The 25,787-nt window shown below is 40.3% G+C and overlaps 1 protein-coding gene across 1 annotated transcript in view; it reads left to right on the top strand.

Moving 5' to 3' along the window:
- CEP192 (centrosomal protein 192) overlaps window positions 1-25,787 on the top strand; it is a 140,625-nt gene that overhangs the window by 19,108 nt on the left and 95,730 nt on the right. Inside the window, exons 5-9 of the mRNA XM_025365559.1 lie at window positions 1,228-1,280; window positions 3,621-3,741; window positions 5,464-5,612; window positions 6,747-6,882; window positions 13,842-13,966. Of these exons, the coding sequence (XP_025221344.1) occupies window positions 1,228-1,280; window positions 3,621-3,741; window positions 5,464-5,612; window positions 6,747-6,882; window positions 13,842-13,966 (584 nt within the window). The remainder of the gene's footprint in view (window positions 1-1,227; window positions 1,281-3,620; window positions 3,742-5,463; window positions 5,613-6,746; window positions 6,883-13,841; window positions 13,967-25,787) is intronic.

Here is a 25,787-nt window from a genome sequence, read left to right as displayed (position 1 = left end):
TATTTTATTTTATTTTATTTTTTTTTATTTTTTTTTTTTTTGAGACGGAGTCTTGCTCTGTAGCCCGGGCTGGAGTGCAGTGGCCGGATCTCAGCTCACTGCAAGCTCCGCCTCCCGGGTTTGCGCCATTCTCCTGCCTCAGCCTCCGGAGTAGCTCGGACTACAGGCGCCCGCCACCTCGCCCGGCTAGTTTTTTGTATTTTTAGTAGAGACGGGGTTTCACTGTGTTAGCCAGGATGGTCTCGATCTCCTGACCTCGTGATCCGCCCGTCTCGGCCTCCCAAAGTGCTGGGATTACAGGCTTGAGCCACCGCGCCCGGCCTATTTTATTTTTTTGAGACAGTCTCGCTCTGTCGCCCAGTCTGGAGTGCAGTGGCCGGATCTCAGCCCACTGCAAGCTCCGCCTCCCGGGTTTACGCCATTCTCCTGCCTCAGCCTCCCGAGTAGCTGGGACTACAGGCGCCTGCCACCTCGCCCGGCTAGTTTTTGTTTTGTATTTTTTAGTAGAGACAGGGTTTCACCGTGTTAGCCAGGATGGTCTCGATCTCCTGACCTCTTGATCCGCCCGTCTCAGCCTCCCAAAGTGCTGGGATTACAGGCTTGAGCCACCGCGCCCAACCTTTTTCTGATATTTTAAAATTTCTGTTGCCATTTGTGCATATTTCAGTATGCATCTCCTAAAGGGTGGATATTTTCTTATATAACCACAGTGCTATTAACACAGCTAACGAACTTAGTGCTTCTTTTTTTATCATCTGATAGAGTTGTTCGTATTGATTTGTGTGAATGGGGATCTGAGAGAGGTTTTGTTATGCTGCGCACCTTTGTTGCGTCTCATGTGTCAGTGCCTTGTTGAAATACTCTAGATCAGTCACAGTGCAGTTTGTCTCACTATTTGGGTTTGTCCCACTATTTGGGTTTGTCCCTTTGCTTAGTCATAAGGTGCCATTTCTCTTATTTCTCTCTGCACATCTCCTTCAAAGCAAACGTTAGCCGTAAAGTCTTGATTAGATACATATTCAAATTCTTTGGTACAGTTTTTTTTATGAATCCCCACCCTAACATTTAAAAACATTCAACCAACCTATGATGGACTCATATACATCATTTAAAAGTGCTTCTATTCTATTTCAAGAGAAAAATATTTCTTGTTATTTTTAGGTATCGTTGGGTATTTAGCTGATAAAATAACTTGGTCTCTCAGTTTGTTTTTGTTTTCTTATACAGACTCACCTATTGATTTTCATTTACAGTCATGGATGAATGATAAGGAACCCAAGGTAACTTTTTATGTATTTGTTATCATTTTCTGGAGGAGTATGGGGGAGTGAAAGTTCATATTTCACATATATAAGTGTTAATATGAGTTAGACGTCATCTACTTTTTTCTAGTAGAACTCTAACTTACCCAGCTTCAGTAAAAATGGGAGTTTCTCTCAAGTAATGAGAAGGTTCAGGGGTAGTGCTGGTGCCTGGGACTGTATTCTTGGGCTTGGTGATGTCGGAGCTGAGTCCATCTGTTTGCTCTGCTTCACTCTGTACTGGCCTCATCTAGAATGTTAGCTCCATGAGGGCAAGCATTTGTTTGTGTGTGTGTGTGTGTGTGTGTGTGTGTGTGTGTGTGTGTGTGCGCGCGCGCGCGCGTGCGCATTTCATTGTATCCTGAGTGCCTGAGTGTCTCGAATGGTTCTTGGCCCTTAGTTGTCACTTAATAATTTGTCAAATGATAAGCAATCTGTCTCATTTGTTGGCAACACAAGCCTATACTCTTAACACTTGTGTTCAGAAAAGAGGAAAAAGACAGATCTAACGAGCTCACTTGGCTCGTATGTCCTCCCCTCTGCATATCGCTGTGCCAAGGAGTGGGTTGGGATGAGCCTGGATCTAATGTCCAATTCTGTGCGTGTGCTTGTGTACGAGTGTGTATACGTGCACAGATAGAGGAATGCAAGTGACAGCCCTACTGGACCACGTGAAGTATAAAGGATGGTCTCTTCAGAAGAGAGATGCTGAGAAGATAAACAGTTTATGCCCAACATTACCACCAAACCTGAATTTCAGGCATGCAGTCATGAATTTATGAGACTTGCTTACAAAATATAAACTAAACACTGTTAAAACTGATAAAAAAGAGGTACACCTTTTGTTTTACTTTTGTAAGAGTTGTAAAGTTTATAGAATGATTGCAAAAGGGTCTAAAGTAAAAGTTATTTCCCTGTGCCAGTGATTGGCAAACCATAGTTTATGGCTTGCATCCAGTCTGCTGGCTGTTTTTGTGAAGTTTTATTGGAATACGGTTGTGCCCGTTTTGTATGTTTTGTTTATGGCTGTTATTTGTGCTACAATAGCAGAGTTGAGAAGTTGTGACAGAGATTGTACAGCTCATAAAGCCTGAAGTATTTATTATCTGGCCCTTACACAAAATGTTTGTTGGCCCTGCCCTATGTGCTCACCCTGTATGTGACCCCTAGTAAGTTTCAAGTGTGAGAGATGCTTTTTAAAGGAAGTGCAGGTGTAGTGAAGTTGAAATTAATGTTTGAAATTAATAATATAAGGGACAGTAAAACTGGAAAGCAACGGAAGTGTAGAAACATGAGATGCTTGATTAAAAAGAGGAAGAAATGAGAATAGGGGAAAATAAATGTGTTAGAAAGCAGACTGAAGGGAGCTGCTACCACATGTAGGTCTCGTCTCACCTGTGGAGCTGTGCCAATTTATCAGAATGGAGACATTTTCCAGGGACCAAGCCTGGCAGAGTACACGGCATTCTCAGTAGCCAGCGTGACCAAAAAGACAGGGACGTTTTACATATTGTTCTTTCCCATATAGGTTTTTTCCCCAATTTTTATATTATAAAAACTTTCGAAGCACAGAGCTTACATAAATTTGCCATATTCTAAGTGATCATCTATTTTAAATAACAGTTGATTATAGTAGTCTTTGATGCCCCTGGTGCTTAAATATTTGTGAGAATAGCTCAGCACTGTCCTCTCTAAATGTAAAACTGGATTAAGATTCCATGTTTCTGTCTTAAAAATTAGTATGCATTTTGCAATATAATTCCTATGCTGGTGTTATTTACATATATATATGTAGTATATATGACATATAATCACGTTATATTACATATAATTACATTTTCATTCTGGGCCTTGGGTATGCTTATTAAATGGCTGTGTGCCCTTTAGGGTTACATGTTCCCTGGTTGTGGAGCAGAGAAATTGATTATTCCAATGTAATGGTGCAGAGAGTTCCTTAGATACAGGCTGCCGGATCTAGCTTTGTTATCTTCACTTTCTTGGAAGCCTTGTGTTGCTGAAGTTCAGTTATGTATTTGTGTACTTACTATATTACAAGCCTCTCTGAGCATGTGCACAGTTTGAGAGAAGCCTTAAGTTTTAAGGATGCTCTATTGGGTAGGTCAGGTGAGGGAGGTAGCATGGGGGAAAGGAAAGTTATTAATACATGTACAATTGCTAGCCCTTTATTGCCTAAGCTGTGATTTACAGATAGTGAACACATTGGAAGTTGAGAACGTACTTGGTCCTTTTTGTAGCCTTGTACTGTGCTCTTCAGAGCCTTGAATGTGCTTCTCTTACTTACCATTTTGTTTCTTACAGATTGTTGTGCTTGATGCTGGAAAACATTTTGAAGACAAGACTCTAAACAGTGACCTAAGCCACACTAGCTTATTAGAAAATGAGAAACTTGTGTTACCAACAAGCTTGGAAGATTCTTCTGGTACTGCGAGTACCCTGTGTTTCCCTGCTCTTCACCTTGCCGCTGTACTTTATTCTGCTTTTTTGCAGTAGTTATGATGCCAACTTTTTGGGGTTTTTGTCCTTACTTTTTTTTCCTACCTGCCGGCACTCAAATGGCCACTTCTATTAAGTGATGGAATTCAAGAATTTATTTCTGTATATCTATCCTGATATGATTATACTCATCCTCAGTTTAACATTGTTAGGGTATAAAGTAGTCACCTGGAGGTGCCATTTGGTATATAGCACAGTGTTTAGAAATTGGGGGAACCATGAAATTGTTTTTTTTTTTGAGATGGAGTGTCGCTCTGTCACCCGGGCTGGAGTACAGTGGTATGATCTTGGCTCACCACAACCTCTGCCTCCCGGGTTCAAGTGATTCTCCTGCCTCAATCTCCTGAGTAGCTGGGATTACAGGTGCCCACCACCATGTCTGGCTAATTTTTGCATTTTTAGTAGAGACAGGTTTCACCATGTTGGCCAGGCTGGTCTGGAACTCCTGACTTAAAGTGATCTGCCTGCGTTGGCCTCCCAAAGTGCTGGAATTATAGGTGTGAGCCACTGCGCCCGGTCAGAACCATGAAATATTTGGCCTCTGCTCTCAGACACCTTAGGTGCAGAGAAGAGATGCAGAGCCAATTGTCAGATTGGGTTGCATAAACCCAACAGGCCCCAAATGTACCTGGGAATTATAGGGGGTGAGAAATTAACTCTGATTGAGGCAGGTACTGAAGCTTTCTAGAAAAAGGATGGAGCTTGTGCCAGGCCTTAGATATGGGAGGAGGAGGACATGTCAGGCAGCAGGAACAGCATCAGCAAAGGCCCTGCTGTAAGCACGCGGGTTGTGTTTTGGGGAACAGCCAGGGGTTTTGTGTGGCAAGTTTACAGCACCTGTAGAAGGCCACATTGGTAAATAAGCCCAGAAAAGTGTGAAATGGGGCCACATTATGCATGGCTTTGAAAGCCAGGCTGACGAGCTGAGTCCGCATCACGTCCGTGGAGAGCAGGTTTTGCCACCAAAGGAGTTTTCAGACGTTTTTGGATTTTGGAATAGTGGATAAATAATTACTGACTTGAATGTATCCACTCTTTGAGTGCTTTAGTGTGCTAGATTCTTGTAGACAGAATTGCTGAGACATAGGTGATGAGTGTTGTTGAGACTCTTAATGATTGCAAAATTGACCTCTAAAATGACATTGCCAACTTAGAAGACCAGGACTGATGGAGAGTTCATGTTTTATTTGGTGCTTGCTGAGCTGGGTGTTACAGCGTTGAAAACCCCTGCAGGGCCTTTCTCCTTCCCTCCCTCCTCCCTCTTTCCTCCCTTTTTTCCTTTTACTTCTCCTGTGATAGGCTCATCTATACTTTTTTGATAGAGGTAACCATTTGCCACACCATTTTCTGAAAAGTCTCCTCTCTTCTCATTGATTTGTGATGCCACATTTATTGTATCCTAACTTTTGATAACATGCCAGGGTCTGTTTCTGTCCTGTCTTCTCAAAGAAGTTAAATATTTATCTTGTATTAAAATGTTCATAATGATTTATAATTGACTAAAGTTACAATAGTTTTCTCATGTCAAAAAAACCCACCAAAATCTTAGTCCATTGACTCATTTATGTCTTATCAGCCTTTTTAATTACAAATTATTGCTTAGTCACCACTTTAAGCATATTCTATTTTTTCTCGATTTTATCAATAGATGATGATATTGATGATGAAATGTTTTATGATGATCATTTGGAGGCTTATTTTGAACAACTGGCAATTCCAGGAATGATATATGAAGACCTAGAAGGACCAGAACCTCCAGAAAAAGGTTTTAAGTTACCCACAAATGATCTCAGTCAGGTGTGTTCCAGTCTTTTTGATTTTTCAGAAATTTGACATTAGAAAATTACTGTTGGTCTCCTTGGATGTTCACATGAAATGTAAGCCTTTGGTTTTCTTTGGACTCTGTGTTTCCCAGGTATGAATTGATGAGATATGCCTACCCTTTCTTCCTTCTTGGTACCTTTCCCTCACTTTCAGAAAATTAAAGGAGTAACGCAGTGGACAGCTACACCATCTTCCTCCAGTTAACCAGTTGCTAAAGTTTGCCACTTTTGTGTTTTCTTTCTCTCTCCATAAATACTTTCTTCTCTGAATCATTTGAAAGTAAGTCACAGAGAGTATGACATTTCACTGGAATACTTCAGCATTTATCTTTTGTAGATAAGGACATTTTCCTGCATAACCACAATTCTGTTACCTAACTTTGATATAATAATTTAAATTACTGTACAGTCCATATTCACATTTACCCAATTGTTCCCAGAATGTCCTTTATTCTTACAATTTTTTGTCTACAATTTAATCAAAGATTAACCTTGGCTTTGGTTGTCCTGTCTCTTTATTCTCTTTTAATTTGGAGTAGTTCTTTCATGACGTGATCTATTTTGTAAAATCTAGGCCCTTTGTTTTGTAGAGTGAACCATAATCTAGTCAGGAGGGAAAAATAACCATAATCTGTTTTCCCTCCCGACTAGATTAGATTAAACATTTTGGCAAGAATACAGATTAAAAGTTTCTCATGAGTGGATTCATGGTAAACGAGGCAGTGTTGTGTACATTTCATTGCCCGACACCAGGAGACGTTTCTGTCTCCCACAATTGGCGATAACTGTTTTTGATAATTTTGGCTAAGCTGATGTCAGCTGTATGTCTCCTTGTGAAGGTAGCTTTTCCTGTTTGTTATTAATAAGTCATCTGTGGGATGAGATATCAGCCCTTTGATCATCTTATTCCCCGACAACCCTTCACTAGCTGGCTTCAGTGTCCTTGCTGACTCGTAGAAGTACTGATTGCTCTCGTGGTGACAATGGCAATTTTTCTAATTCCTTCTACATTTATTTTCTGGCATCCTTCAGTAAAGCCACATTTTCTCCCTCAAAATATTTCATTTTAATTTAAAAGATTAATACAGCTAAGATATTTTTTCAACAGGCAAATGAAAATGGTAGCTTAAACTGCAAGTTTCAATCAGAAAATAACAGCTCTCTGATTTCCCTTGACTCACACTCTTCTGAAACAACTCACAAAGAGTCTGAGGAAAGCCAACTTTTTTGTCTACCTGGGACTAGTAAGTATAGAAATATGATTCTTTTGTTCTTAAGTTCTAGTTTTGAATTTACCTTTTTTTTTTAATTTTTTTTTTTTAATTATACTTTAAGTTCAAGGGTACATGTGTATAACGTGCAGGTTTGTTACATATGTATACATGTGCCATGTTGGTGTGCTGCACCCATCAACTCGTCATTTACATTAGGTATATCTCCTAATGCTATCCCCCACCCAAGACAGGCCCCGGTGTTTGATGTTCCCCTTCCTGTGTCCAAGTGTTCTCATTGTTCAGTTCCCATCTATGAGTGAGAACATGCGGTGTTTGGTTTTTTGTCCCTGCGATAGTTTGCTGAGAATGATGGTTTCCAGCTTCATCCATGTTTCTACAAAGTACATGAACTCATCCTTTTTTGTGGCTGCATAGTTTTCCATGGTGTATATGTGCCACGTTTTCTTAATCCAGTCTATCATTGATGGACATTTGGGTTGGTTCCAAGTCTTTGCTATTGTGAATAGTGCCACAGTAAACATATGTGTGTATGTGTCTTTATAGCAGCATGATCTATAATCCTTTGGGTATATACCCGGTAATGGGATGACTGGGTCAAATGGTGTTTCTAGTTCTAGATCCTTGAGGAGTTGCCACACTGTCTTCCACAGTGGTTGAACCAGTTTATAGTCCCACCAACAGTGTAAAAATGTTCCTATTTCTCCACATCCTCTCCGGCACCTGTTGTTTCCTGACTTTTTAATGATCGCCATTCTAACTGGTGTGAGATGGTATCTCATTGTGGTTTTGATTTGCATTTCTCTGATGGCCAGTGATGATGAGCATTTTTTCATGTGTCTGTTGGCTGCATAAATGTCTTCTTTTGAGACGTGTCTGTTCATATCCTTCACACACTTTTTGATGGGGTTGTTTTTTTCTTGTAAATTTGTTTGAGTTCTTTGTAGATTCTGGATATTAGTCCTTTGTCAGATGAGTAGATTGCAAAATTTTTTTCCCATTCTGTAGGTTTTCTGTTCACTCTGATGGTAGTTTCTTTTGCTGTGCAGAAGCTCTTTAGTTTAATTAGATCCCATTTGTGAATTTTGACTTTTGTTGCCATTGCTTTTGGTGTTTTAGACATGAAGTCCTTGCCCATGCCTATGTCCTGATTGGTATTGCCTAGGTTTTTTTCTAGGGTTTTTATGATTTTAGGTCTAACATTTAAGTCTTTATTCCATCTTGAATTAATTTTTATGTAAGGTGTACGGAAGGGATCCAGTTTCAGCTTTCTATATATGGCTAGCTAGTTTTCCCAGCACCATTTATTAAATAGGGAATCCTTTTTTCAGGGATCTTTTGTCAGGTTTGTCAAAGATCAGATGACTGTAGATGTGTGGTGTTATTTCTGAGGGCTCTGTTCTGTTCCATTGGTCTATATCTCTGTTTTGGTACCAGTACCATGCTGTTTTGGTTACTGTAGCCTTGTGGTATAGTTTGAAGTCAGGTAGCGTGATGCCTCCAACTTTGTTCTTTTGGCTTAGGATTGTCTTGGCAATGCAGGCTCTTTTTTGGTTCCATATGAACTTTAAAGTAGTTTTTTCCATTCTGTGAAGAAAGTCATTGGTAGCTTGATGGGGATGGCATTGAATCTATAAATTACCTTGGGCAGTATGGCCATTTTCATGATATTGATTTTTCCTATCCATGAGCATGGAATGTTCTTCCATTTGTTTGTGTCCTCTTTTATTTTGTGGAGCAGTGGCTTATAGTTTTCCTTGAAGAGGTCCTTCATATCCCTTGTAAGTTGGATTCCTAGGTATTTTATTCTCTTTGAAGCAATTGTAAATGGGAGTTCACTCATGATTTGGCTCTCTGTCTGTTACTGGTGTATAGGAATGCTTGTGATTTTTGCACATTGATTTTGTATCCTGAGACTTTGCTGAAGTTGCTTATCAGCTTAAGGAGATTTTGGGCTGAGACAATGGGGTTTTCTAAACATACAATCATGTCACCTGCAAACAGGGACAATTTGACTTCCTCTTTTCGTAATCGAATACCCTTTATTTCTTTCTCCTGCCTGATTGCCCTGGCCAGAACTTCCAACACTATGTTGAATAGGAGTGGTGAGAGAGGGCATCCCTGTCTTGTGCCAGTTTTCAAAGGGAATGCTTCCCGTTTTTGCCCATTCAGTATGATATTGGCTGTGGGTTTGTCATAAATAGCTCTTACTGTTTTGAGATACGTCCCATCAATACCGAATTTATTGAGAGTTTTTAGCATGAAGGGCTGTTGAATTTTTTGTCGAAGGCCTTTTCTGTATCTATTGAGATAATCATATGGTTTTTGTCTTTGGTTCTGTTTATATGCTGGATTACATTTCTTGATTTGCGTATGTTGAACCGGCCTTGCATCCCAGGGATGAAGTCCACTTGATCATGGTGGATAAGCTTTTTGATGTGACGCTGGATTCAGTTTGCCAGTATTTTATTGAGGATTTTTGCATTGATGTTCATCAGGGATATTGATCTAAAATTCTCTTTTTTTGTTGTCTCTCTGCCAGGCTTTGGTATCAGGATGATGTTGGCCTCATAAAATGAGTTAGGGACAATTCCCTGTTTTTCTATGGATTGGAATAGTTTCAGAAGGAATGGTACCAGTTCTTCCTTATACCTCTGGTAGAATTCGACTGTGAATCCTTCTGGTCCTGGACTGTTTTTGGTTGGTAGGCTATTAATTATTGCCTCAATTTTAGAGCCTGTTATTGGTCTATTCAGGGATTCAACTTCTTCCTGGTTTAGTCTTGGGAGAGTGTATGTGTCCAGGAATTTATCCATTTCTTCTAGATTTTCTAGTTTATTTGTGTAGAGGTGTTTATAGTGTTCTCTGATGGTAGTTTGTATCTCTGTGGGTTGGATGGTGATATCCCCTTTATCATTTTTTATTGCATCTATTTGATTGTTCTCTCTTTTCTTCCTTATTAGTCTTGCCAGCGGTGTATCAATTTTGTTGATCTTTTCAAAAAACCAGTTCCTGGATTCATTGATTTTTTTTTTTTTTTTTTTGAGACAGAGTCTCGCTGTGTCTCCCAGACTGGAGTGCAGTGGCGCGATCTCGGCTCACTGCAAGCTCCACCTACCGGGTTCACGCCATTCTCCTGCCTCAGCCTCCCGAGTAGCTGGGACTACAGACGCCCGCCATCACGCCCGGTTAATTTTTTCTGTTTTTAGTAGAGACGGGGTTTCACCGTGTTCGCCAGAATGGTCTCCATCTCCTGACCTCGTGATCCGCCCGCCTCGGCCTCCCAAAGTGCTGGGATTACAGGCGTGAGCCACCACGTCCGGCTCATTGATTTTTTTTGAAGGGTTTTTTGCGTCTCTATCTCCTTCAGTTCTGCTCTGAACTTAGTTATTTCTTGCCTTCTGCTAGCTTTTGAATGTGTTTGCTCTTGCTTTTCTAGTTCTTTTAATTGTGATATTAGGGTGTCATTTTTAGATTTTTCCTGCTTTCTCTTGTGGGCATTTAGTGCTATAAATTTCCCTCTACACACTGCTTTAAATGTGTCCCAGAGATTCTGGTATGTTGTGTCCTTGTTCTCATTGGTTTCAAAGAACATCTTTATTTCTGCCTTCATTTCGTCATGTACCCAGTAGTCATTCAGGAGCAGGTTGTTCAGTTTCCATGTAGTTGAGCGGTTTTGAGTGAGTTTCTTATTCCCGAGTTCTAGTTTGATTGCACTGTGGTCTGAGAGATAGTTTGTTATAATTTCTGTTCTTTTACATTTGCTGAGGAGTGCTTTACTTCCGACTATGTGGTCAATTTTGGAATAAGTGCGATGTGATGCTGAGAAGAATGTATATTCTGTTGATTTGGGGTGGAGAGTTCTGTAGATGTCTATTGGGTCTGCTTGTTGCAGAGCTGAGTTCAGGTCCTGGATATCCTTGTTAACCTTCTGTCTCGTTGATCTGTCTAATATTGACAATGGGGTGTTAAAGTCTCCCATTATTATTGTGTGGGAGTCTAAGTCTCTTTGTAGGTCTCTAAGGACTTGCTTTATGAATCTGGGTGCTCCTATATTGGGTGCATATATATTTAGGATAGTTAGCTCTTCTTGTTGAATTGATCCCTTTACCATTATGTAATGGCCTTCTTTGTCTCTTTTGATCTTTGTTGGTTTAAAGTCTATTTTATCAGAGACTAGGATTGCAACCCCTGCCTTTTTTTGTTTACCATTTGCTTGGTAGATCTTCATCCATCCCTTTATTTTGAGCCTGTTTGTGTCTCTGCATGTGAGATGGGTCTCCGGAATACAGCAAACTGATGGGTCTTGACTCTATCCAATTTGCCAGTCTGTGTCTTTTAATTGGAGCATTTAGCCCATTTACATTTAAGGTTAATATTGTCATGTGTGTATTTGATCCTGTCATTTTGATGTTAGCTGGTTATTTTGCTCATTAGTTGATGCAGTTTCTTCCTAGCATCGATGGTCTTTACAATTTGGCATGTTTTTGCGTTAACTGGTACTGGTTGTTCCTTTCTATGTTTAGTGCTTCCTTCAGGAGCTCTTGTAGGGCAGGCCTGGCGGTGACAAAATGTCAGCATTTGCTTGTCTGAAAAGGATTTTATTTCTCATTCACTTATGAAGCTTAGTTTGGCTGGATATGAAATTCTGGGTTGAAAATTCTTTTCTTTAAGAATGTTGAATATTGGCCCCCATTCTCTTCTGGCTTGTAGAGTTTCTACTGGGAGATCCACTGTTAGTCTGATGGGCCTCCCTTTGTGGGTAACCCAAGCTTTCTCTCTGGCTGCCCTTAACATTTTTTCCTTCATTCCAACCTTGGTGAATCTGACAATTATGTGTCTTGGAGTTGCTCTTCTTGAGGAGTATCTTTGTGGCGCTCTCTGTATTTCCTGAATTTGAATGTTGGCCTGCCCTACTAGGTTGGGGAAGTTCTCCTGGATAATATCCTGTAGAGTGTTTTCCAACTTGGTTCCATTCTTCCCGTCACTTTCAGGTACACCAATCAGACGTAGATTTGGTCTTTTCACATAGTCCCATATTTCTTGGAGACTTTGTTCGTTTCTTTTTACTCTTTTTTCTCTAAACTTCTCTTCTTGCTCATTTCATTCATTTGATCTTCACTCACCAATACTCTTTCTTCCACTTGATCGAATCGGCTACTGAAGCTTGTGCGTGCGTCACGTAGTTCTCGTGCCATGGTTTTCAGCTCCGTCAGGTCATTTAAGGACTTCTCTACACTTGTTACTCTAGTTAGCCATTCGTCTAATCTTTTTTCAAGGTTTTTAGCTTCTTTGCGATGGGTTTGAACTTCCTCCTTTAGCTTGGAGAATTTTGATCATCTGAAGCCTTCTTGTCTCAACTCGTCAAAGTCATTCTCCATCTAGCATTGTTCCATTGCTGGCAAGGAGCTGTGTTCCTTTGGAGGGGGGAAAGGCGCTCTGATTTTTAGAATTTACAGCTTTTCTGCTCTGTTTTTTCCCCATCTTTGTGGTTTTATCTACCTCTGGTCTTTGATGATGGTGACATACAGATGGGGTTTTGGTGTGGATGTCCTTTCTGTTTGTTAGTTTTCCTTCTGACAGTCAGGACCCTCAGCTGCAGGTCCGTTGGAGTTTTCTGGATGTCCACTCCAGACCCTGTTTGCCGGGTATCCGCAGCGGAGGCTGCAGAACCGTGAATATTGCTGAACAGCAAAAGTTGCTGGAAGCTTCTCTGGAAGCTTCGTCTCAGAGGGAGACCCGTCCCTGTGAGGTGTCAGTCTGCCCCTACTCAGGGGGTGCCTCCCAGTTGGGCTGCTTGGGGGTCAGGGACCCACTTGAGGAGGCAGTCTGTCTGTTCTCAGTTCTCAAACTCCGTTCTGGGAGAACCACTACTCTCTTCAAAGCTGTCAGACAGGAACATTTAAGTCTGCAGAGGTTTCTGCTACCTTTTGTTCGGCTGTGTCCTCTTCCCAGAGGTAGTCTACAGAGACAGGCAGGTCTCCTTGAGCTGCAGTGGGCTCCACCCAGTTTGAGCTTCCCGGCCACTTTGTTTACCTACTCAAGCCTCAGCAATGGCGGGCCGCCCCTCCCTGAGCCTCAGTGCCGCCTTGCAGTTCGATCTCAGACTGCTGTGCTAGCAATGAGCAAGGCTCGGTGGGCGTGGGACCCTCTGAGCCAGGCGTGGGATATAATCTCCTGGTGTGCCATTTACTAAGACCCTTGGAAAAGCGCAGTATTAGGGTGGGAGTGACCTGATTTTCTAGGTGCCGTCTGTCACAGCTTCCTTTGTCTCGGAAAGGGAATTCCCTGACCCCTTGAGCTTCCCGGGTGAGGCGATGCCTCGCCCTGCTTCAGCTCACACTCGGTGGGCTGTACCCACTGTCCTGCACCCACTGTCTGACAAGCCCCAGTGAGATGAACCTGGTACCTCAGTTGGAAATGCAGAAATCACCCGTCTTCTGCATTGCTCACGCTGGGAGCTGTAGACTGGAGCTGTTCCTATTCAGCCATCTTGGACCCAACCGACTTTACCTTTTTCTGAAAAAAAAAAAATATATATATATGTGTGTATATATATATATATATATATATTTATTTCTCTGGTATGATTTAGCATATATTAACTCTTGTAGTCCCTCAGGTCTTTAGACAGTCTAAAACTTTTCAAAAGAACTTTTAATAATAGCTAAGTAAATTAATGTTACTAGAAGTACTGTAGTATATATTTCTTGGATTGAATATTACAAATAATTATATTCTATCCAGACATCATTAATTAAATATGAATTCTTTCTGTATAGTAGCAGTTTATCATGTTTATTATTGCCTCTTACTGTTGCTTATTTTCTCTCTATGAAAATGGCTAAATTTGTCATAGGAGTGCTAAGTATTAGGTTTACATAAAATAATTTGACTAGCAAGAAACAGTTATTATGTTAGATTACTCAGATTTGATGTGGCTCCGTTAACGTTTTTCTTTATTTTTTCAGGTAATTCTGTAGGTGCTGGAGGTAGTAGAAGGCACACAGGTGGTCTGTTACCATTTTCCTCTGGTACTTGGGGAATTGAGAAAGAAATAGAAAATGTGAAGGGTATCGTTCCAGATCTCAGCAGCGTAAGTTATGCATTTTTCTTACATTTCCTATGAAAAAAGGAACAAGATATCTTTTGTGTTTATATGATATGTTTTTTTTTAAAGTAACAGTTACTGTTGACTTCTGAAAAATACAGAAAAAGTAAAAAACTCACTACTGATAATTTGATATTGAAACATATGTTTGTAAGTATCTTTCATACAATTATACATTTTCTTGCATTTAAGTATTTAATGACTTGCATTTAGATTAGTCATTTGGAAAGTTCTTTAGCCCAGTGTCCAGTCATTAAATGAAAAAGCAAACGGATCTTTTACCTTGCTCAAACATACTTGTTTTTCATTGTTTCAGTTTTTTCTGTTTCTTAATAGTACCCCGTTTCTCCTGTGCCTGAAGCTTGGTAGTTATTTTGGACTCATATCTATTCATTATGCCCCTTTTTTAGTAATGTTATTACAGTTTTATAAACTGTGATTTGAATTTTGCATGTGAGTTAATATTTTCTGACTTAGACCCACTTGTCCAGTATTGATTAAAATAATGCTTGGTTTTTTGCTTTATTCTGTGCATCTCTGTTTTGTATGTTAAATATATTTTTAATTTAAATTTTAACTTGTAAAATACATATAACATAAAATTTACTATCTTAATCTTTTTTTTTTTTCTTTTTTTGAGACAGAGTGTCACTCTGTCGCTCAGGCTGGAGTGCAATGGTGCGATCTTAGCTCACTGCAACCTCTGCCTCCCAGGTTCAAGCAATTCTGTCTCAGCCTCCCGAGTAGCTGGGATTACAAGCGCACATCACCACCTGGTTAATTTTTGTATTTTTAGTAGAGATGGAGTTTCACCATGTTGGTCAGGCTGGTCTCAAACTCCTGGCCTCAAGTGATCTGCCTGCCTTGGCTTCCCAAAGTGCTGGGATTACAGGAGTGAGCCACCACACCTGGCCACTATCTTAATCATTTTTAAGTGTACAGTTCAATAATGTTAAAGTACATTTACATTGTACAGCCAATCTTCGGGACTCTTCATCTTGTAAAACTAAAACTTTGCCCATTAAACAACAAACCTCAATTCCCTCCTGCCTTCCAACTCATGGCAACTACTATTCTACTTTCTGTCTCTATGAATTTGCCCACTCTGGGTAAGCTCATATAAGTGGAATCATACAATATTTGGCCTTCTGTGTCTGTCTTATTTTATTAAGCATGAGGTTTTCAAGGTCTGTTCTTGTCATAGCATATATCAACATTTCATTCTTTCTTATGGCCGAATAATATTCTATTATATATACCACATTTTATTTATTCCCTCATCCTTCAGTGGACACTTGGGTGTTTCTGTCTTTTGGCTTTTGAGTGTAATGCTGCTGTGAACATCAGCGTACAAATACCTGTTCGAGTCCTAGCTTTCAGTTTGTTTGGGTATATATGTAGGAGTGAAATTGCTGGGTCGTATGGTAATTCTGTGTTTAATGTTTTGAGGAGTTGCCATAGTGTTTTTCATAGCAGCTGCACCAGTTTACATCCACCAGCAACACACTAGGATTCCGATTTTTCCACATCCTATTTAACACTCTTTACTTTTTTCCCTTTTTAAATTACAGTTATCCTATTGAGTATGAAGTAGTATCTCGTTGTGGTTTTGATTTGCATTGTCCTGAAGACAAGTGATACTGAACATCTTTTCATGTATGTCTTCCTTGGGGAAATGTTCGTTTAAGGCCTTTGCCCACTTTTTAATTGAGTTTTTTTGTTGTTGTTGAATTGTAGAGTTCTTTATGTCATCTGGATATTAATTCCTTACCAAATGTCTGAATTGTAAATTTTTCTCTCATTCTGTAGATTGTCTTTTACTTTCTTGATATTGTCCTTTAATGTGCAAAAATTTTAAATTATGATGTAATGTGATCTATTTTTATATTACTAGCTGTGCTTTTGTTTTTATGTCTGTGAAATTGTTGTCAAATTCAGTGTCATGAAGATTTTCCTGTTTTCTTCCAAGAGTTTTATAGAGTTAGCTCTTACATTTAGATTGTTGATCTGTGACTTTGTGAGAGAAAAAGAAAAAAGGGAAAAAGAGAAAACGATGGTTGAATTTTTTTATTTTTTATTTTTTATTTTTTTTTGGAGACAGAGTCTCTCTCTGTCGCTCAGGCTGGAGTGCAATGGCGCGATCTGGGTTCACTGCAAGCTCCACCTCCTGGGTTCATGCTGTTCTCCTGCCTCAGCCTCCCGAGTAACTGAGACTACAGGCGCCCGCCACTACACCCGGCTAATTTTTTTGTATTTTTAGTAGAGACGAGGTTTCACCGTGTTAGCCAGGATGGTCTCCATCTCCTGACCTCATGATCCACCCGTCTTGGCCTCCCAAAGTGCTAGGATTACAAGCGTGAGCCACCGCGCCCAGCCTGTTGATTTGTTTTGAGTTTATTTTTATATGTGATGTTAGGTAAGGGTCTGACTAACATCATTCTTTTGCATGTGGATATTAAATTTTCTCAGCACTATTTATTAAAAAGGCTGTTCTTTCTTCATTGAATGGTTTTGGCACTTTTATCAGAAATCAATTTATCATGTATGTGAGGGTTTATTTCTGGCTTCTCTGTTCTAGCCCATTGGTCTATTTGTCTGTCTTTTTGACAGCACCAGACTGCTTTAATCACTTGTCTTTGTAGGACGTTGGGAAGTGTTAGTCCTTCAGCTTAATTCTTCTCTTTCAAGATTTTTTTGTCTGAGGCCCTTGGCAATTCCATATGAATTTGAGGATCAGCTTTTCCATTTCTTTAGAAAAGGCTGTTGAAATTTTGAGAGGGATTTTGTTGAATCTGCAGGTCACTTTGGGTAGATTGATACCTTTGCAATGTTAAGTCTTCATATTCATGAAGACACAGGATGTCTGTCCATTCTTTTAGGTCTTTTGGTCTTCTTTCTTTCAACAGTGTTTTGTAGTTTTCAGTATGTCTTTCACTTCCTTGATTAGATTTATTCCCAAGTACTTTAGTCTTTTAGATGCTGTTGTGAATGGAATTGCTTTCTTAATTTACAGTTTGGATTGTTTATTGCTGGTGTTTAGAAACATCTGATTTTTTGTGTGCTGATCTTGTACCTTCTAGATTTTTCTCCAGTGTTATCTTCTAGGAGTTTTATAGCTTTGCATTTTACATTTAGGTCTGTGATCCATTTTCAGTTAATTTTTGTGAAAGGTATAATGTCTTTGTTGAGATTCATATTTTTGCATGTAAATATCCAATTGTTCCAGCACCATTTGTGAAAAGACTATCTTTGCTTCATCGTGATGCCATTGTTCCTTTGTCAAAGATTAGTTTGACTATATGTATGTGGGTCAGTTTTCCGAATCTCTGTTCTGCTGATCTGTTTGTCTGTTCTTTCACCAGTAATCACTGTCTTGGTGACTACTGCTTTATTAAGTAATGAAATTGGACAGTGCCTTCTCTCTTTATTCTTTTTTTTTTTTTGAGACGGAGTCTCGCTCTGCCGCCCAGGCTGGAGTGCAGTGGCCGGATCTCAGCTCATTGCAAGCTCCACCTCCCGGGTTCACGCCATTCTCCTGCCTCAGCCTCCCGAGTAGCTGGGACTACAGGCGCCCGCCACCTCGCCCGGCTAGTTTTCTGTATTTTTTAGTAGAGACGGGGTTTCACCGTGTCGGCAGGATGGTCTCGATCTCCTGACCTCGTGATCCGCCCGTCTCGGCCTCCCAAAGTGCTGGGATTACAGGCTTGAGCCACTGCGCCCGGCCTCTCTCTTTATTCTTATTTTTCAAGATTGAGTTGGTTGTTCTGGGTCTTTTGTCTCTTTGTGTAAACTTTATTTTTTTTTAAATTTATTATTATTTTTTTGTTTGAGACAGAGTCCCTCTCTGTCACCCAGGCTGGAGTGCAGTGGCATGATTTTGGCTCACTGCAACCCCTACCTCCCGGATTCAAGCGATTCTCTCTCCTCAGCCTCCAAGGTAGCTGGGATTACAAGTGTACGCCATTGTGCCCAGCTAATTTTTGTATTTTTAATAGAGATGAGGTTTCACCATGTTGGCCAGACTGGTCTGAAACGTCTAATTTCAAATGATCCACCTGCCTCTGCCTCCCAAAGTGCTGGGACTGCAGGCATGAGCCACCATGCCCAGCCTGTGTCATCTTTAAAATCAGTTTGTCAGTATCTAAATTAAGAACTTGGCTGGGATTTTGATTGGTATTAAATTGAATGTATAGGTGAAGTTGGGAAGAACTGACGTTTTGACAGTGTTGAGTCTTCCTATCCATGAACATTGAATATCTCTCTATTTATTTGATTTTCTTTTATTTCTTTCTCAGAGTTTTGTAGTTTTCTCGCATGTAGATGTTATATATATTTTGTTAGATTTATACCTAACTTATTTCATATATGGGGTGTTAATGTAGATAGTATTGTTTTAAATTTCAAATTCTACTAGTTCGTTGCTAATGTATAGGAAAGCAGTTAACATTTATGTAATAAATATGTATGCTGTCATCTTTTATTAGTTCCAGGAATTTTTTTGTCAGTTCTTTTGGATTTTCTGCATAGGTGATAATGTCATTCACAAACAAAAGACAGTTTTTATTTCCTCCCGATCTGTATACATTTTATTTCCTTTTCGTGTCTTAATTGCATTAGCTAGGACTCATAGTATGAAGTTGAAAAACAGTGGTGGGAGGAGACGTCCTTGCCTTATTCCTGGTCTTAGTGGAAAGGCTTCTGGCTTCTTACTATTAAGTATGATGTTAGCTAAGGTGTTTTTTAAGGTTTTTTTAACTTTTATTTTATTTTTATCAAGTTGAGAATGTTTCTCTCTAGTTTACTGGGAATTTTTATCATGAATGGGTGTTGGATTTTTGTGAGTTTTTTTTTTTTTGCATCTATTGATATGATCACTTTTTTTTTTTTTTTTTTGTAGTCTGTTGATGTAATAGATTACATTAATTGATTTTTGATTTTTTTTTTTTTTTTGAGACAGAGTCTCGCTCTGTCGCCCAGGCTGGAGTGCAGTGGCGCGATCTCGGCTCACTGCAAGTTCCGCCTCCCGGGTTCACGTCACTTTCCTGCCTCAGCCTCCCGAGTAGCTGGAACTATAGGTGCCCGCCACCTCACCCGGCTAATTTTTTTTGTGTGTTTTAGTAGAGACGGAGTTTCACTGTGTTAGCCAGGATGGTGTCGATCTCCTGACCTCGTGATCCGCCAGTCTCGGCCTCCCAAAGTGCTGGGATTACAGGTGTGAGCCACTGCGCCTGGCTGATTTTTGATTGTTGAACTAGGCTTGCATACCTGGGATCTCCTCAGTTATGATGTAGAATTCTTTTTATATATTATTTGATTTCCTAATGTTTTGTTGAGTTTTGAATCTGTGTTTATGGGAGAAATTTGTCACTCGTTTTATTTTTTTGTGATGTCTTTAGTTTGGGTATTAGGATGATGCTGACTTCATAGAATCGGTTAATAAGTATCCCCTCTGCTATTTTCTGAAAAAGGTTGTAGAGAGTTAGTATAATGTTTTCCTTAAATGTTTGGTGGAATTCACTGTTGAACCTATCTGGGCATGGTGTATTCTATTTTGGGAGGGTATTCATTATTGCCTTTATTTCTTTAACAGATAGGGGCCTACTCAAATTATGTTTCTATTGTGTGGGTTTTTTTCTGATAAGAAGAATGTGTATTCTGCTGTTTTTGCGTGAAGTATTCCGTAGACGTCTATTATATGTAGTTGATTGTTAGTGTGTTCAACTGTGTTCTTATTGAATTTCTTCTCGCTGGATCTGTTTCTGATAGAGGAGTGTTGAGGTCGTCAGTTATGATAGTTGGTTTATCTATTTCTCTTTGTAGTTCTGTTGGTTTTTACTACCTGTATGTTGATACTCTCTTGTAGGTGTATACACGTTAAGGATGGTTATGTCTTCCTAGAGAATTGATTCCTCTATATCATTATGTAGTACCCTGCCTCATCTCTGATAACTTTTCCTACTTTGAAGTCTGCTCTGTCTGAAAGCAATATAGCTATTCCTGCTTTCTTTTGATTAGTGTTTTAATGCCATATCTTTCTCCATCCATTTACTTTTAATCTACATATTGGTTTCTTGTAGACGTATATACTTAGGTCTTGTGTTTTGATTCTCCTCTGAGAATGTCTTCCAGTTGGTATGTTTGTTTGTTTATTTATTTATTTTTTTGAGGTGGAGTCTTGCTTTGTCGCCAGGCTGGAGTGCAGTGGCGTGATCTCGGCTCACTGCAACCTCCAACTCCCTGGTTCAAGTGTTTCTCTTGCCTCAGCCTCCCGAGTAGCTAGAATTACAGGCACGCACCACCACGCCCAGCTAATTTTTGTATCTTTAGTAGAGATGGGGATTTCACCATGTTGGCCAGGATGGTCTCGATCTCCTGACCTCGTGATCCACCCGCCTTGGCCTTGCAAAGTGCTGGGATTACAGGCGTGAGCCACCGTGCCCGGCCTGTTTATTTTTATTTGTTTATTTTTTTGAGACTGAGTCTCACTCTGTTGCCCAGGCTCTAGTACAGTGATGCGATCTCAGCTCTCTGCAACCTCCACCTCCTGAGTTCAAGCAAGTCTCCTGCCTCAGCCTCCCGAGTAGCTGGGATTACAAGTGTGTGCCGCCCCACCCAGCTATTTTTTTTGTATTTTTAGTAGAGATGGGGTTTCATCACGTTGGCCAGGATGGTCTCGAACTCCTGACCTCAAGTTATCCACCCGCCTTGACCTCCCAAAATGCCAGGATTACAGGGGTGACCCACTGCGCCCAGCCAGTTGGTGTATTTAGACTATTGACTTTGAAAGTGATTAATTGATGTAGTTGGATTAATGTCTATCATGTTGTTCTTGGTTTTTTTTTTTTCCTATTTTTTTCTTCCAGTCGTATTCTCTTTGTGGTTTTTTTTAAAAGAATATTATTATTATTATTATTTCTATTTTGAGACAGGGTCTCTATGTTGCTCAGACTGGAGTGCAGTGGTAGAATCATAGCTCACTACAGCCTCGAACTGCCAGGCTCAAGCGATCCTCCTGCCTCAGCCTTCTGAGTAGTTGGGACAACAGGCACATGTCACTACACCTGGCTAACTTTTAAATTTTTTGTAGAGCTAGGGTCTTACTATGTTGCCCAGTCTGGTCTTGAGCTTCTGGCCTCAAGGGATTCTCTCACCTTGGCCTCCTAAAGTATTGGGATTACAGAGGCCAGCCACTGTGCCTGGCCTCTTTGTGGTCTTAATTCAGCATTTTATATGATTGCATTTTCTCTTCATTAGCATATCAGATGTAATTCTTTTTCGTCCCACTGTTTTTAGTGGTTGCTCTAGAGTTTGCAATATATATTTACAATTAATCCATATTCACTTTCAGATAACATTATACTGCTTAACAGGCAGTTTGAGTATTGATAATAACAAAATATTCCTAATTCCTCCCTCCCATTCCTTGTATCATTGCTATCATTCATTTCACTTACATATAAGTATATATAAGCATATATGTGTGTCTATATATAGACACATATATATGCTTATACATACACGTAACCATACATAATTGAATATGTTATTGCCATTATTTTTCTGAACAATGTGTTATTAGACCAATTAAAAATTAGAAAAATAAAATTTTTGTTTTACCTTTACTTATTCTGTCTTTGATGCTCTTCCTTTCTTTGTAGATTCAAGATTCTGACCTGTGTATTTTTCTTCTCTCAAAATAACTTTTTAAAAAATTTCTTGCAAGGCAGGTCTACTGGCAATAAATACCTTCCATTTTTGCTTGTCTGAGAAAGTATTTCCCTTTCGTGTTTGAAGGATAATTTCTCAGGGTACAGAATTAGAGAATGATGGTTTCTTTCTTTCAACTCTTTAAAGTGGTTCACTTCACTGCCTTCTTGCTTGGTGGTTTCTGAGGAGACGCCACATGTCACTCTTTGTTTCTCTGTGCGTAAGGCGATTGTTTTCCTCTCTGGTTTTTCTTCAGGATTTTTTTCTTTATCTTTGATTTTCTGTAGTTTGAAAGTGATATGCTTAGGTGAAGTATTGGTTTTGGCTTTTATCTATTTTTTTCCAAGCACAGCCCCATTGCGGCAGGCCTTTATCTTACCTGGTGTTCTGTGAGCTTCCCGGATTTCTGGCTTGTCGTCTGAATTGATTTGGAGAAATTCTCATTCATTAGTGTTGCAGATATTCTGTTGCTTTCTGTTTGTCTTCTCTTTTCGATGTCTCTGTTATGCAGATGTTATACATTCTGTAGTTGTCCTGCAGTTTTTTGAGATCGTTTTTTCTTTTTTTTTTTTTTTTTTTGAGACGGAGTCTCGCTCTGTCCCCCAGGCTGGAGTGCAGTGGCGCGATCTCGGCTCACTGCAAGCTCCGCCCCCCGGGTTCACGCCATTCTCCCGCCTCAGCCTCCCGAGTAGCTGGGACTACAGGCGCCCGCTACCACGCCCGGCTAGGTTTTGGTATTTTTAGTAGAGACGGGGTTTCACCATGTTAGCCAGGATAGTCTCGATCTCCTGACCTTGTGATCCACCCGCCTCGGCCTCCCAAAGTGCTGGGATTACAGGCTTGAGCCACCGCGCCCGGCCGAGATCGTTTTTTCATTCTTTGTTGTCTTTGCATTCAGTTTTAGAAGTCCATCGGCATATCCTGGAGCTCAGAGTCTCTTTCCTGTGCTGTGTCCAGTCTACTAATGAGCCCAGCGTAGACATTCCTCACGTGTTACAGTTTTTGATCTCTGGCGTTTCTTTCTGATTCTTTCTCATAAGTTCCATTTCTCTGTTTACATTGCCACTCTGTTCTTGCATGGTGTCTGCTGTATCCATTAGAGCTCTTAGCATATTCATCATAATTGTTTTTGATTTCTGGCCTGAGTATGCCAACATCCCTGCCATATCTGGTTCTGTTGGTTCTGATGCTTGCCTTGTCTCTTCAAACTGTGTTTTTTTGCCGTTTAGTGTGCCTTTTAATTTTTTCTTGTTAGCTGGACGTGATGTACCAAGTAAAAGAACTGCTGTAAATAGGCCTTTCATTATGTTGTGGTAAGATGTTGGGGAGGGAAAGTATTCCGTAATTCTGTGGTTCGGTCTCAGTCTTTCAGTGAGCCTGTGCCTTTAGACTGTGCACTCCACAAGTGTTTCTCAGGTTTTTCCTCCCGTTAGGATGGACAGCGAGGCTAGAGGGAGCTGGAGTTGGGTATTTCCCTTTCCCCAGTCTACTTAGGCACTGATGAAACCCCAGCAGGGTTAGGTTTTCTTGAGGGCGGATCTAAGAACAAAGTGCCCTGTTGTATTTCAGAATGACCCCTTTCTCCTCCCCGTACTGGAAGCCCAAGGGGATTTTTCTCCATTATTTGCTGTGAGAACTTGGTGGTGCTGCAGGTAAAACTCACAAAAGCATGGGACCCACCTGTGACTGGATCCCCTGGAGTTTTTAACTCAGACTTTTCCACACTGAGCCCGCGGCAGCTCCTCAGTTATATGTTAGGTGTTCCTTTTCCCGCGGCAGCTCCTCAGTTACATGTTAGGTGTTCCTTCTCCCGCGGCAGCTCCTCAGTCACATGTTAGGTGTTCCTTCTCCCGCGGCAGCTCCTCAGTCACACGTTAGGTGTTCCTTCTCCCGCGGCAGCTCCTCAGTTACATGTTAGGTGTTCCTTTTCCTGCGGCAGCTCGTCAGTTACACGTTAGGTGTTCAGTCTCTGCTGCTTGCTGTGGAGGTTTCTGCTTGGGAGTGTATCCCCAGTAGATCAGGATTCTCTGTGTTTGCCTGTCTCTCCCGTGTTAGAGGCAGCAGTTTATCCTGTTACCTTCTCTTACGGATCTACGAAGAGTTGTTGATTTGTCAGTTAGTTCATCTTTTTACTTGTGGTCAGGATGGAGTGGCGACTTCCAAGCCCTTTACACGCAGAACTGGAAGCTAGAAGTTGTAACTGCCTTCTTTATTCAAGATTAAGTTGCTTTACGGATGAGACAGCCAGTTTTCCACATTATGTTTCTTTTTAATCTTTGGAAGTGTTGTATATGAAAAGCAGTTATCTCGCTTTAAGTGGCATTTGTCATTTTTTTTTCCTATTGGGGTATTTGTATTTTAACTTAATTTTATAAGGTTTTTATGTTATGGAAATATATTGATCTTTATATATGTTTTAGGCTTTAATGTGTGTATGAGCTTCCTAGGTTGCCAGAGCCAATTACCACAGGCATGCCTAAAACAACAGAAATTTATTTCCTCACAGTTACGGAGGCCAAAAGTCTGAAGTCAGGGTGTTAGCAGGATGGTTCTCCCTCCTAAGTCTCTTAGAGGATAATCCTTCCTGGTTCTCCCAGCTTCTGCCGGCTCCTGGTGTTCCGTGGCTTGTAGCAGCAGCACCACCCACATCTCTCTGTGTGTGTTCATGCGGCCTTGTCCTCTGTGTCTGTGTCTGAAATTTTCTTCTCTTGTCTCTGATGCAAACATTGGTCATTGTGACCAATCCAGTATGGTCTTGTCTCAAGATCTTTAAGTTAATTACATCTGTAAAGACTTTGTTTTAGAATAATATCACAATTTATAGTTACCAGGCTTAAGGGTTGGATATATCTTTTTGAGGGGACACAATTCAGGACATTAGAGTGTTATACTTAGAAGATGTTATTCACTGAAGAATAAAAGACAATCCATCTGTATTTTTTCCTAGTATTTTTATATCTAAGTCTTTAAGTCATCTGAAATTTGTTTTGATGTTTGTTTATTTATTTTATTTATTTATTTTTTGAGACAAAGTCTTGCTCTTGTCCCCCAGGCTGGAGTGCAGTGGCAGAATCTTGGCTCTCTGCAACCTCCGCCTCCCGTGTTCAAGTGATTCTCTTGCCTCAGCCTCCAGAGTAGCTGGGATTACAGGCGCCCGCCACCACGCCTGGCTAATTTTCGTATTTTTAGTAGAGACGGGGTTTCACCATGTTGGCCAGGCCGGTCTTGAACCCCTGATCTCAGGTGATCTGCCTGCCTTGGCCTCCCAAAGTGCTGGGATTACAGGTGTGAGCCACCACGCCTGGCCTTGATGTTTATTTTTATATAATAAGTTGGCAAAGCACCCAGTTAATAAATGGTGGCACTAGGATTTGAACCTATGTCTTTCTTATTCGAAAGTCATCATTTATTTAGAATGACCTCCTTTTAGTGTTGTAGCTTTCAGAAACTGTGCCTTATCAGGTTGTTCTTATTGCTTGTCTTATTATAGCAGAAAGGACTGCTGTTAATAAGTTTCACTGGCATGTGATACCATGGTGGCAGCCAAACGTCCACAAACAGTATTGAAGACACTTGAGCCCCTTTTCAGCAGTTGTTATTGTCGGAAAGAATAAGAAGTGCCGCTTGGAAAAATGTTTTGGAGAGCATAGTTTGAAGGCACTGGATAAATTTGCTCTGATACAAATTGTATTGGACTGGCCAGGGACATTTGTAGTATAAATTGCTTTACTTCTATTAAAAGATATTAATATCAGGGGCTGTTTATCCATATTAATTTTATGAGGTTAGTCACACTAATATAGGCTTACCATGTTTGTAGAGACTTTTATTGGTAATGACAAAAGTTGAGCTGACAACGTTTCTATCATCCTGTAATGTAATGCACACATAGAGCCCACTTTTGGTATGTAAATCTCTTGATGTGTTTCCGATGACCACATCACAAAGTCTGGTTTTGGTAAGTTTCTTATCAGTGGTTCATATATTCACATACAGTCTAGAATACAGTGAATACTGTGTGTTCTGTTCCTTCATATAATAAACATTTTGTATCAACTGTATAATTTTTCTCATAAATTTTAAAATAAGTTATAAAAAG

This window comes from Theropithecus gelada, chromosome 18 (genome assembly GCF_003255815.1).
Source record: "Theropithecus gelada isolate Dixy chromosome 18, Tgel_1.0, whole genome shotgun sequence".
Taxonomy (NCBI): domain Eukaryota; kingdom Metazoa; phylum Chordata; class Mammalia; order Primates; family Cercopithecidae; genus Theropithecus; species Theropithecus gelada.
The sequence above is the reverse complement of the archived record's forward strand: the minus strand, read 5'-3'. Positions and strand labels throughout refer to the sequence as shown.